At 41.4% G+C, this 13,349-nt stretch overlaps 1 protein-coding gene across 2 annotated transcripts in view; it reads right to left on the bottom strand.

Moving 5' to 3' along the window:
• PRP4K (pre-mRNA processing factor kinase PRP4K) overlaps positions 1 to 13,349 on the bottom strand; it is a 117,047-nt gene that overhangs the window by 23,373 nt on the left and 80,325 nt on the right. For both annotated transcript variants that reach the window (XR_011314051.1, XM_069730721.1), the window contains exons 12-13: positions 12,317 to 12,431; positions 857 to 1,008 (exon numbers count right to left, since the gene is read on the bottom strand). Coding sequence is in view for 1 of the 2 variants with exons in the window: in XM_069730721.1 (XP_069586822.1) it covers positions 857 to 1,008; positions 12,317 to 12,431 (267 nt within the window). In the remaining variant the exon portion in view is untranslated. The remainder of the gene's footprint in view (positions 1 to 856; positions 1,009 to 12,316; positions 12,432 to 13,349) is intronic.

A 13,349-nucleotide genomic window follows, 5' to 3' on the forward strand; every position in this document is an offset into this window, starting at 1 on the left:
AGTTTTAAAAAATATGAACCCCCCACAAAAGTTGAAATCATTGCCCTTTTGTTCCAATAAAAATATATAAAACTATTAAAATATATAGATATACACATATTTGGTATTGCTACGTTTGCAAAAGTCTGATGAAAATATAAAATTGGACTGGTAAACTGCGCAACGAGGAAAAAAAAAAATAATGAAAAGTTTTTAACCTCTGCAACTTTGCAATAAAAAGAAATGAGAGGCGATCAAAATATAGTATCTAACGTAAAATGGTATCAGTAAAAATGTCAGCTCAGGGAGCAAAAAATAACCCTTCGCACAGCCCCAGAAAAATGAAATGGTTAGTGGGCTCTGAAAATGGCAACAAAAGCTATTTTTTTCCCATAAATTTCCCCAAAAAATGTTCACCATGAAATATGCCCATCTGAACCCGGCCTTACAGCTTTCGATAAAACAGAAAAGCAACAGCTACATAATAAGTAGCCTTATCAAAAGTTGAACCAAATAGTACCGTGCTTGTATTAACAATCAGTGTACACTCAGATACATGGTACAGACAAGGTGAACAAAGACAATTTTTTTCCTAGTTCCCCAGAAATCAAGGCCATATAGGTGCATGAACAAATCAGGTTTTGATAATATCTATACAGAGGGTTGGTTTATATGATTGGTATAAGCATCTTGGCCATATAGAAAAGTCATGAACATAACTAATTCATTTATCAAACAAATACTGGTCTTGTTGGCCATGTAAATCACAAAGCAACGTTACGATCAATAAACATCAATATCAGAGACCAGACCAGAAATTTTTTGTTTTTACTATGGTTATTCAGTCTGCTGAATACCAATCCTTGTTTTACATTACCTTGTTCGGCATCTTTCCTTTCAGGTCCATAGCCAATTTTAGCATGTGGTTATTCGTTTTTCCAGGAAACAAGATTTTTCCAGTATAGAGTTCATACAATGTACAACCAACAGACCACATATCTATTCCATAATCGTACACTTTACCAATTACTGTAGAGAAACAACAACAAAAAACAACACACATACACTGAAAAAAATGAAATAAATGTGATGGTACGCAATGATGTAGCATATAAAACAGTTACCAATTAGACATCCAAAACATTAAAATTACTTTACAATGTATCACTAAAATAATAACTAATTCGCAAACACTAATTTAAATTCCACCCCCTCCCCCCAAAATGAAAACTTTATTTTACAGTAACATTGCACAAAAAATAATGGTAAGGGAATCGGTCTCAATATTTTGTTCTTATTACAGGTAACCTACACACACACAAAAAAATATTTAACCACTTAACCCCCGGAGCTTTTTCGGTTTTGCTTTTTTCGCTCCCCTTCTTTCCAGAGCCCTAACTTTTTTATTTTTCCATCAATATGGCCATGTTTGTTTGGATTTTTTGCTAGGGTCACTAAATGCTAAAACTGACCAGCCATTATGATCCTCCAGGTCATTACGAGTTTATAGACACCAAACATGTCTAGGTTCTTTTTTATCTAAGTGGTGAAAAAAATTCCAAGGTTTGCTAAAAAAATAAATAAATAAAAAAAATAGCGCAATTTTCCGATACCCGTAGTGTCTCAATTTTTCGTGACCTCGGATTAAGTGAGGGCTTATTTTTTTGCGTGCCAGGCTTACATTTTTAATGATAGCATTTTGGTGCAGATACGTTCTTTTGATTGCCCATTATTGCATTTTAATGCAATGTCGCGGCGACCAAAAAAACGTAATTCTGATGTTTCGATTTTTTTCTCGCTACGCCATTTAGCGATCAGGTTAAACTTTTTTTTTGATAGATCGGGCGATTCTGAACGCAGTGACACCAAAAATGTGTTGTTTTTTTTTTTTTAATTGTTTTACTTTTAACCCCTTTCTGACCTCGGACGGGATAGTATGTCCGAGGTCAGATCTCCTGCTTTGATGCGGGCCCCAGCGGTGAGCCCGCATAAAAGCCAGGACATGTCAGCTGTTTTGAACTAGATAAATGCCGCTGTCAAACGCTGACAGCAGCATTTAACTACCACTTCCGGCCATCGGGTCGGAAATGAGCGCATCGCTGCCCCTGTGACATGATCGGGGGTCAGCGATGCGTTGGCATGACAACCAGAGGTCTATTGACCATCCGTCACATACAACTGATCTGACAGGCGCTTCTCTTTTACTTTCATTTCTCCTTCCTCACCAGATTGTGAGGAAACCCCCTCCCTCCAGGTAGTCTCCTGTCTCTTGAAGGTCTGTGAAACCTGATATCACAGTTGGATTTCAGAGCTTCAGGGGAGAGGATATAGCTGCACAGATCTCTCAGGCTCATTGTATGTGAATACGTCACATTCAGTAAGGTTGGTATTTTATGTTTTTATTCATCACAATAGTTTATTTAGCTTGTTTTATGAATGTATAGCACAAAATGTGAGGATATTTCATAGAAATAAGGGAGATTTTATAAAAGAAAGTGTGCTGCTCAGGCATATACAGTAGTTCCCTAACATATTCCTTCTCTTGCTTCAGATTATCTGCTGAAATGGAGAGGAAAATGTACAATTTATCCAAACAACTTGATGTTGAGGAAGTAACAAACATGCTGTTAGATGATAGAGACCTCACACTGAATGAGGATTTAGGAGAGGAAAGTGAGATTGATTCTCATGATGAGGTGGAAGAATGTGTCCTGGATTCTGAAACAGAGCAAGATGGTGACAGTGGTGAGGATGAAGAAGTTGGATCATATTATATTGGAAAAGATAAAAATACTAAATGGAACAAGAAGCCATTCCAGAAAAAACGTAGGGAACCTTTAAACATTATTACTCACCTTCCTGCAGTAATAGGAACTGCACGTAATGCAAAAACTGCAGTTGAATGCTGGAACAGTATATTTACAGATGACATTCTGGACTCTATTGTCACATATACCAACCAATATATAGACATTATAAAGGACAAGTACATCTGCAACAGAACCATCAAGCCCACAGATGAAATAGAACTGCGTGCTTTTTTTGGATTACTGTACCTTGCAGGAGCTTATAGGGCAAATAGACAAAGTTTGGAGGAACTTTGGGGTAAAGATGGGGATGGAGTTGAAAAATTTAGCCTTGTTATGTCCATAAACAGATTCAAGATTCTAATTCGTTGCCTTCGGTTTGACGACAGAACTACCCGAACCGAACGCAAAACACATGACCGACTTGCTCCAATTCGTGATATATTTCAAAGATTTGTTGTAAACTGTAAACAAAGTTATTACCCTGGAGAGAATCTCACTATTGACGAAATGCTCCCTGGTTTTCGTGGTAGATGTGCCTTTCGTCAATATATTCCATCAAAGCCAAACAAATATGGAATAAAAATGTATGCCCTTGTTGATGCCAGTAAGACCTACACTTACAACCTGGAAGTTTATGCAGGAAAACAACCAGAAGGTCCTTACAGAGTGAGCAACAAACCCATTGATGTTGTAAAAAGACTGGCTGAACCCTTATTTGGATCGGGTCGCAATATTACAGCTGACAATTGGTTTACAAGTTGTGATCTGATTGATTATCTGAAAATTCAGAAGCTGTCATATGTGGGAACTGTAAGAAAAAACAAAAGCGAATTGCCGCCACAGTTTGTAAGTGTGAAAGAGAGACAACAGTACAGCAGTATGTTTGCATTCCATAATGGAAAGGCTTTAGTTTCCTATGTACCACATGCCAAAAAAATCGTACTTCTTCTATCAACACTTCATGATGATGCTGCCATCGATCCTGGGACTGGGGCAGAAAAAAACCCGGAGATAATTACATTTTACAATGCCACCAAAGGGGGTGTGGATACAGCAGATCAGATGTGCTCCACTTTCAACGTCAGCAGAAACATCAAACGCTGGCCAATGGTCATATTTTTTGCTATGTTGAATTTGGGTGGTATAAATTCACAAGTAATTTATCTTGAAAACAAACTTGAACCACTCCGTAGACGATTGTATCTGAAAAAATTGGCCCATGAACTAGTACTTGGAGAGCTACGCAGGAGAAGCGTGAAAACAATCGGTATCCCCTCTCGCCTTCAAGTTCAGCTCAAAAGGTTCCGCCCAGAAGATGATGGTGAAAAGTCACCATTTGCACCACCTCACAAAAGAAGGAGATGCACCACCTGCCAAACGGAAAGCGGAACCAGAAGGCTTTCAAATTATGAATGTCTCAAATGTCATAAAGCAATTTGCCTGACACATGCAAAAATGGTGTGTAATTCTTGCTATTTGCTCTGCAAGTGTGACTTTTCTGGGGAAACCTCAGCATCTACTTCGGATTGAATATGTTTTTAATAGTACTTAAGGTACCTTAAAATTACGTTTGTGTTCAAAAATTTTCTTTGTACATTTTTTTGAGAGAGTCGAACTGGGGACTATTTGGCAGGAGTTTTGAAAAGTTTGTATTTCATAGTTATTAGTTTTATGTTAAGTAAATGTTTTTTTTTTGCAACTGATTATGTGTAGTCTCTTTTATTACATCCCTATGAAGGTCACTGATCACTTTTAGAGCACTGAAATTGCAAACATTAGATATTATAGGTATTTTTCCAGCAGGCGCCTGACAGGCACATTGTATGTGAACTCGTTAGTCCGAATATTGTATGTGACGGAGGGTTGAAGACCTCTATGGTTGTTGATGCCGGATTGCTGTGAGCGCCACCCTGTGGTCGGCGCTCATAGCAATACAGCAATTCTACTACACAGGAGCGATCTGAGCATTGCTCCTATGTAGCAGAACTGATCCCATAGAGGCTATTGAAGCATGGCAAAACTAAAAAAATTAAAATGTTTAAAAAAAAAATTAGGAAAAATAAAAAATAAAAAAAAATAAATATATATATATATATATATATATATATATATATATATATATATATAAATAAAAGATCAAATCACCCCTCTTTCGCCCCATTCAAAATAAAAATAATAATAAAAAAAATCAAATATACACATATTTGGTATCGCCGCATTCAGAATCGCCCGATCTCTCAATAAAAAAAAAAAAATAGGACTAACCTGATCGCTAAATGGCGTAGTGAGAAAAAAAAATTCAAACCGCCAGAATTACGTCTTTTTGGTCGCCGCAACATTGCATTAAAATGCAATAATGGGCGATGAAAAGAATGTATCTGCACCAAAATAATATCATTAAAAATGTCAGCTCGGCACATAAAAAATAAGCCCTCACGCGACCCCAGATCACGAAAAATGGAGACGCTACAGGTATCGGAAAATTGCGCAATTTTTTTTTTTTTAACAAAGTTTGGAATTTTTTTTTTACCACTTAGAAAAAAAATAACCTAGACATGTTTGGTGTCTATGAACTCGTAATGACCTGCAAAATAATAATAGCAGGTTAGTAATAGCATTTAGTGAGCCTAGCATAAAAAGCCAAACAAAAAACAAGTGTGGGATTGCACTTTTTTTGCAATTTCACCACACTTGGAATTTTTTTCCCCATTTTCTAGTACACAACATGATAAAACCAATCATGTCGTTCAAAAGTAGAACTTGTCCAGCAAAAATAGGGATTTTTGTGTTACTCACCATAAAATCCTTTTCTCCGAGACGCTCATTGGGGACACAGGACTGTGGGTGTATGCTTCGGCCGCCAGGAGGCTGACACTAAGTAAACTTGAAAAAAAAGTTAGCTCCTCCACAGTCGTATACACCCTGACACTGGCTAACGGAGAATCCAGTTTGGTGCAAAAGCAGTAGGAGAACAAAACACAAGAAATAATATAACAGCATAAATACAGAAAACTTATGTCTAGAAAAGATCCTACTGACTAATGAAATCAGATATAGCCAAAGCAGCCAACAGGCTACCAGGGAGGGAGCTGTGTCCCCCAATGAGCGTCTCGGAGAAAAGTATTTTACGGTGAGTAACACAAAAATCCCTATTTCTCCTTCGCCTCATTGGGGGACACAGGACTGTGGGATGCCCTAAAGCAGTCACCAGCAATAAACATCCAGATAATGGTTGTCTATAAATGCGCCAGTGCCGCTTGAAGAATTCTTCTACCCAGACTTGCATCTGCAGAGATCTGGGAGTGAACATTATAATGTTTGGCAAAAGTATGCAGACTAGACCAAGTTGCAGCTTTGCAAACCTATTCTGCTGAGGCCTGGTGCCGAATGGCCCAGGAAGACCCCACTGTTCTAGTGGAGTGAGCTTTGATTCCAGCCGGAACCATCACGCCCTTGGCACGATAAGCCTCCTGAATGGTCGCCCATATCCACCTTGCCAGGGTAGATTTTGAGGCTGCGCATCCCTTCCTGCGACCCTTCGGGAGGACAAACAGAGCATCTGTCTGGTGAAAAGGGGCCGTACGGGAAATGTATCTCCTCAGCACTCTCACCAGGTCCAACGTATGGAGAGCTTTTTCTACACGGTACGTATGCGCCGGACAAAAAAAGGGCAGAACAATATCCTCATTAATGTGGAATGAGGAAACAATCTTCGGCAAAAAGGAAGGCACTGGTCTGAGTACTACCTTGTCCTTATGAAAACGTAGAAAGGGAGTACGACAGGAGAGGGCTGCCAGCTCTGATACCTGCCTTATGGAAGTTATGGCCACTAAAAATACAACTTTCCAAGAAAGGAACGTTAAGGAAATATCCTGAAGAGGCTCAAAAGGAGCTTCCTGCAAAGCCGTTAAGACCAAATTAAGGTCCCAAGCTTCCAAAGGAGTCCTACAAGGAGGGACCTTATGAGCGACTCCCTGGAAAAAAGTTCTGACCTGACGGTTAGTAGCAATCCTGCGCTGAAAAAGGACCAATAAGGCCAAAATCTGCCTTTTAAGAGTACTTGGAGCAAGCCTTGAATCCAGGCCTGCTTGAAGAAAAGCTAGAATGTTTGGGACGGAAAAACGCAGAGGAGGCAGCCCGCACTCTCTACACCAAGAAAGGAAAACTTTCCAAGTGTGATAGTAAATTCTGGCCGAAACAGTTTTACGTGCACTGATCATGGTATTTGCTACCTCTTGGGAGAACCCTGCCTGAGTTAAAACCCAAGATTCAACGGCCAGGCCGTCAAACGTAGGACCCCTGAGTTCTGGTGGTAGATCCGCCCTTGAGATAGAAGATCCGGACGATCGGGGAGCCGCCATGGAACCCCGGTGAGAAGCTGTACTAAGTCCGCATACCAGGTCCGTCGTGGCCAATCCGGGGCGATCAGAATAGCAGGTACTCTTTCTGACTTGATTTTCTTGATTACTCTCGGTAGCAGTGCCAGAGGAGGGAACAGATAAAGAGAGATGAAATTGGTTCCAAGATAGTACTAGCGCATCCACGGCGATTGCCTGTGGGTCTCGGTACCGGGAGACAAATCTGGGTACCTTGGCATTCCCCTTGGACGCCATTAGATCCATGTCTGGAGTCCCCCAAAGATGACATATCTGCAGAAATACCTCGGGATGGAGAGACCATTCCCCGGACGCTAGACCCTGACAGCTTAGGAAATCTGCCGCCCAGTTTTCTTTGCCCGGAATGTGGACTGTTGAAATCACTGAGTGATTTTTCTCTGCCCAGAGCAGTATTTGTTTTACTTCCTGCATGGCTGCCTTGCTGCGGGTGCCCCCCTGGTGATTTAAGTAGGCCACCGCTGTGGCGTTGTCCGATTGAATTCGGACAGGGCGACCTGCCAGAAGATGGTGGAAATGTTGCAAGGCTAGCCGAACTGCTCGAATCTCTAAGAAATTGATGGGGAGGACTGATTCCTGAGGAGACCAGCGCCCCTGAGCTGTGTGGTGAAAGAACACTGCTCCCCAACCCAGGAGACTGGCATCTGTTGTAACCACTAGCCAATTGGTTGGGGGAAAGGGCTTCCTCCTGAGTAGGGATGAGCTGTTTAGCCACCAAGAGAGGGCCTGCCTGACCTGGAGAAACAACCGAAATCTGCGGTTGAGGGAGAGTGGATTTCTGTTCCACACTGCGAGGATTGCCTGTTGGAGAGGTCGAAGATGAAGCTGTGGAAATGGAACTGCCTCTATAGTTGCAACCATCTTTCCTAACACCCTCATGCAGGACCGGATCGTATGAGAGTACGGTTGCTGAAGATTCCTCACTTCCAGCCGAAGAGCTAGGACCTTGTCCTGGGGAAGGATTGATAGGGCTTGAGAGGTGTCGAAGATCATGCCTAGAAATGAGATCCTCCGAGATGGCTGTAGGGATGACTTCCTTAAATTTACTAGCCAACCTAGACGAGAAAGGGTGTCTAGAGCGATGCCGACATTTTCCCTGCAAGATTGAAAAGTCGGCCCCTTGATCAGAAGATCGTCTAGGTATGGCAAGACCACTATGCCCCGGGATGGACACCACAGTTGACATGACTTTTGTGAATACCCTGGGAGCGGAGGCCAGCCCGAAGGGTAAAGCCGAGAACTGGAAGTGTAGATTGTTTAAAGCAAACCGGAGGAATCTTTGATGAGGAGGAAAAATGGGAATATGTAGGTAGGTATCCTGAATGTCTATTGAGGCCAAGAACTCTCCCTTTTCCAGAGAGGCGATGACTGACCGGAGTGATTCCATCCGAAAGTGACGAACGCGGACAAACCTGTTTAAGAGTTTTAGATCTACAATAGGCCTTACTGTTCCATCCTTTTTGGGTACTACAAAAAGATTGGAATAAAATCCTTGAAACCTTTCCTCCCTTGGAACAGGAGAAATGACTCCGCTGAGACGAAGGGATTCTATGGAATTGTACAGGTCTTGTCGGAGGGACTCGGACCTGGGAAGACGGGATGAGAAGAACCGGGGAGGAGGCAGACGGACTAGCTCTATCTTGTAACCTGAAGACACGAGCTCTCCCACCCACTGGTTGTGGATTACCTGAAGCCAGACCTGGTGAAACAAAAGTAGACGTCCGCCTACTCTGTTGGAGACACTCCGAGGAGGCCTCCAGTCACTTGGCCGAAAACCTTTGAGTCCTAGATGCTCTGGATCTAGTTGACTGGGAACGCATTCTTCCCCCCCTGGTTGGCCGTATAGGAGACTCGATTGTCTCGGTCCTGATTGGGTCGACCCTGCGCAGCAGAGCCCGATGCTGGGGCCCATCTAGCATTGCGAAAGGGTCTGAATAGGGCCTGAAATTGGCGATGAAAAGGCTGTCTAATCCTCTGCTGAGGAAGAAACTTACTCTTCCCTCCTGTGGAGTCAGAAATAAGCTGATCCAGCTTCTCTCCGAACAAGCGACCTCCCTGATACGGTAGGGTTGTAAACGATTTCTTAGAGGTAGAGTCAGCCTGCCATGTTCTTAACCAAAGAGCCCTTCTAATAGCAATAGCCGCAGCCGAAGAGGCACAATCTGCAGCATCTAAGGATGCATTCATCAGATAGCTACCAGCAAGTGCAATCTGAGATGATATTTCCGCCAATTCTGCAGACGAATCACCTTCTTGAAGAGTCTTTGTTAAAGACTCTGACCAAGACATCATAGCCTTGGCAACCCAAGTTGCCGCAAAAGAAGGAAAAAGTGTCGAACTTGAAGCCTCAAAAACGGAACGAGCCAAGCTCTCTATGAGACGATCCGTAGGGTCCTTAATCGACGAGCCATCAGGGAGAGATAGCAACGTCTTGGAGGCTAAACGGGACACCGGAGGATACACCGAAGGATTTTCTGCCTAATTACTACATAAACACACAAGAAGCCTATCAAAAAATAATATAGACAGGCAACAAGAATGTAGAGTTCAAAGATAGGTAATTTTATTTATACAAATATTAAAACCAACATGGTATAAAACCTTAACCAATCAATATAAAAGGTACCTCCAATCCTAATAACAGATATCATGCAGATCACACCGTAATGCCTAAAGCCACAATAATAGGCAAGAACACTAAATGGTAAGTAGCCTAATGGCACAGGTAATGACGCCCGAGGGAATAAACCTATAGTAGTTGTGCTAATGTCATATACTGTACATACGTAGACTTCCAAATGTTGCATAATTAGCATAAGCGTATATAGTCAAGCAATTAGACTGAGTGGGCATAAATCTGGCCATACCATAGTACTGGTAATACATCAAATAACATAACCGTACCTATATGCCAGTTAAAATATGCTTCCACAGCAAGTCTACAAGTGAATGGCTATACAAATGTAATCAAACACATGGACTGAGTGAGCTCAATATGGCTAACCTATAGTATTGATAACATATCATATATATGTGCTCATATGCCAGATGAAATAAGCTGCCACAACAAATCCATAAGTAGGTAAAAAGCCTCAGAGCATAATTACCCCGGTGGAAGCTGCACGAGATCTGCCAAGTCCCCTACGCGCGTTTCGATAGAATTCTTCTTCCGGGGGCGCCCCCGTAGCGGGAAAGGATACGTGGAAAGGTCGCATGTGCTTGCCCGTTGATGGTTTGGGGAGATCGGACCCTCAAAAAGGTCCGTCGACCCCTCAATCCATAGATGTTGAAAATAGGGTCCAAAGGATCTGGACCCAGAGGTGTGCCTCCTTGAGACACTAAGCATAAACTGGATTCTCCGGTAGCCAGTGTCAGGGTGTATACGACGGAGGAGGAGCTAACTTTTTTTCAAGTTTACTTAGTGTCAGCCTCCTGGCGGCAGAAGCATACACCCACAGTCCTGTGTCCCCCAATGAGGCGAAGGAGAAAATAAGTCCTCACATGGCCATATTGATGGAAAAAAAAAAAGTTATGGCTCTGGAAAGGAGGGGAGTGAAAAAACGAAAATACCCCGGGTCATGAAGGGGTTAATGAGGTGAAAGGGGGTGATTTAAACATTTTTTTTTTTTTATATATTTTTTAAACTATTTTTCTTTTAACTTTTGGCATGCTTCAATAGTCTCCATAGGAGGCTAGAAGCTGCCACAACATGATTGGCTCTGCTACATAGAGGCGATTCTCAGTTCGCCTCTATGAAGCAGAATTACTGCATTGCCATAAGCGCCAAACACAGGTTGGTGCTCATAGCAATCCGGCATCAACAACCATAGCGGTCTCAAGGAGTCAGCGATGCGCTCATTTCCAGCCCGATGGACGAAAGCGAGCGTTAATTGCCGCTGTCAGAGCTCGACAGCGGCATTTAACTAGTTAATAGGTGTGGGTGGATCTCGATTCCGCCTGTACCTATTGCGGGCACGTCATCTGTTCAAAACAGCTGGCATGTCCCGGCTTTGACACGAGCTAACCGCCGAAGCCCTCATCAATGCGGGGGTACGGCCATCGGACGTACTATTCCGTCCAAATGGCAGTAAGGGGTTAAAAATATCCCTGGCAGTATTCTCAGAGCCTATTGCAGACATACACTAGCTTGCATTTCAAAGTTAGGCCTTAGGCTTCTTTCACACTTCAGTTGTTTGGCGTCAGTCTGCTCCGACATAGTGACGGATCCGTCACAATTGTTGAGAAAACGGTTCTAACTGATCTGTTTTTTTGACGGATCCGTTACTTGGGGGTTGTCTGGGAAAAGTATCTACTTTTTGGAGCATGATTGAAAAAGCGGATTGGGGCGACGGATCCGCCAAATGACGGTCGCGACGGATCCGTCGCCCATAGGCGGCCATTCTATGGAATGGTGGACGTGACGGATCCGTCGCGAACCGCCATTTCGGCGCAGACAAAAAACGTTATAATGTCCGTCAATGTCTAGATGACGTCCACCAAATCTCGACGGATCCGTCACATGGCGGATGGAACGGACGACCATCCGCCACAATCCGTCGCTAATGTATGTCTATGGGAAAATAGCGGATCCGTCAAAAAAAAATGGCGGATCCGCTATTTGAGGAAAATGGCGGCTTCAGACTGACGCCAAAAGATTGAAGTGTGAAAGAGGCCTTAGTTGCATGTCCATTTTTTAGGTTTGTTTTTCATTGAAACAAATTTTATCTTAAACGATAACTTACTAACAACCATAATTTTTGTTTTATTGTTATTAGAGTAATTGGAATATTCTGTTCTCATATAAATGCTAAAACCCAATAAAATATTTAATGTAAAAAAGATTTAAAAAATGAACAAATGGTTTCCATTGGATTTTAGTAACTTCGTAATTTTAATACTGATGGCCTAAAATATTCCCTTCCCTCCCTTTTCTTGCTATAACTTTTTATTGGACATTATACTTTTATTCTATGATATATTGATACTGATATTGCCCTAGTTATTTCTTTTTGCTGTATTTTTGTAATTGAAAATTATCTAACCTTTCAATAAAAATTGAATTTTGAAAAAAAAAAAAAAAAAAAAAAGGAAACAAAACATTGTCTGTAGTACATAAATCAAGGCACAACTTACTGATTTCTGGAGCTCGGTAAAACCTACTAACAAGATATGGTGTAATATCATTGTCTGCCACATGTGATGCAGATCCAAAATCACAGAGTTTAAGAATGGTTTTGGATTCATTTACCTACAAAACAGAAAATACCAGTAAGATTCGCATACATAATAAAGAGTATTTTCATGGATGATCCTTGTCAATATCTTCAAATGATAACTACGGATGATAGTGCATAGTCTGTGTACAGATCAGCCATGAGACTCCTGACCGAAACTCAACAGTCTAATGGGCATATATCAGGCAGCTGCATTCGGGTTAGGAGACATACAGCCAGCCTGGACATTGCAGTCCGTACTCTGACAATTTACTTAAGACGTTACTTGTAAAGGGATTCTCTCTTTCATGTGGTCAGAACTTGAAGTCATGTAGCTTAGGTCAGATTTAACACCTTCATCCTGAAGCCTGTTTTCATCTTCCTGACCAGGCCAAATTTTACAATTCTGACTGGTGTCACTTTATGTGCCAATAACTCTGGAATACTTCAACTGATCACATTGATTCTGAGACTGTTTTCTTGTGACATTGTACTTCATGGCAGTGGTAAATTTGTTCAATATGACTTGCATTTATTTGTGAAAATATCAGAAATTTGGCGAAATTATTTTGGAATGTTCAAACTTTTTATTTTTAATGATTTTAAACCGGAGAGCTAGGTCACATAAAATATTTAATACATAACATTTCCCACATCTCTAATTTACATCAGCACAATTTTTTTTAACAATTTGCTTTTTTGTAGGAAGTTAAGGGTTAAAAGTTGACAAGCGATTTCTAATTTATTTTTTCAGCAAAATTTACAAAACTATTGTTTTTAGGGACCACATCACTATTGCAGAGACTTTGATAATACCCAAATTGACACAATGCTAAAACCACATTCAAGAAGTTTATTAACCCTTCACGTGCTTCACAGGAATTAATGGAATATGGAAGGAAAAAAAAATGAACGTTTACCTTTATTTCAAAATGTATTCATTTTTTTACCCA

The sequence above is a fragment of the Ranitomeya imitator genome, chromosome 6 (assembly GCF_032444005.1).
Source record: "Ranitomeya imitator isolate aRanImi1 chromosome 6, aRanImi1.pri, whole genome shotgun sequence".
Taxonomy (NCBI): Eukaryota; Metazoa; Chordata; class Amphibia; order Anura; family Dendrobatidae; genus Ranitomeya; species Ranitomeya imitator.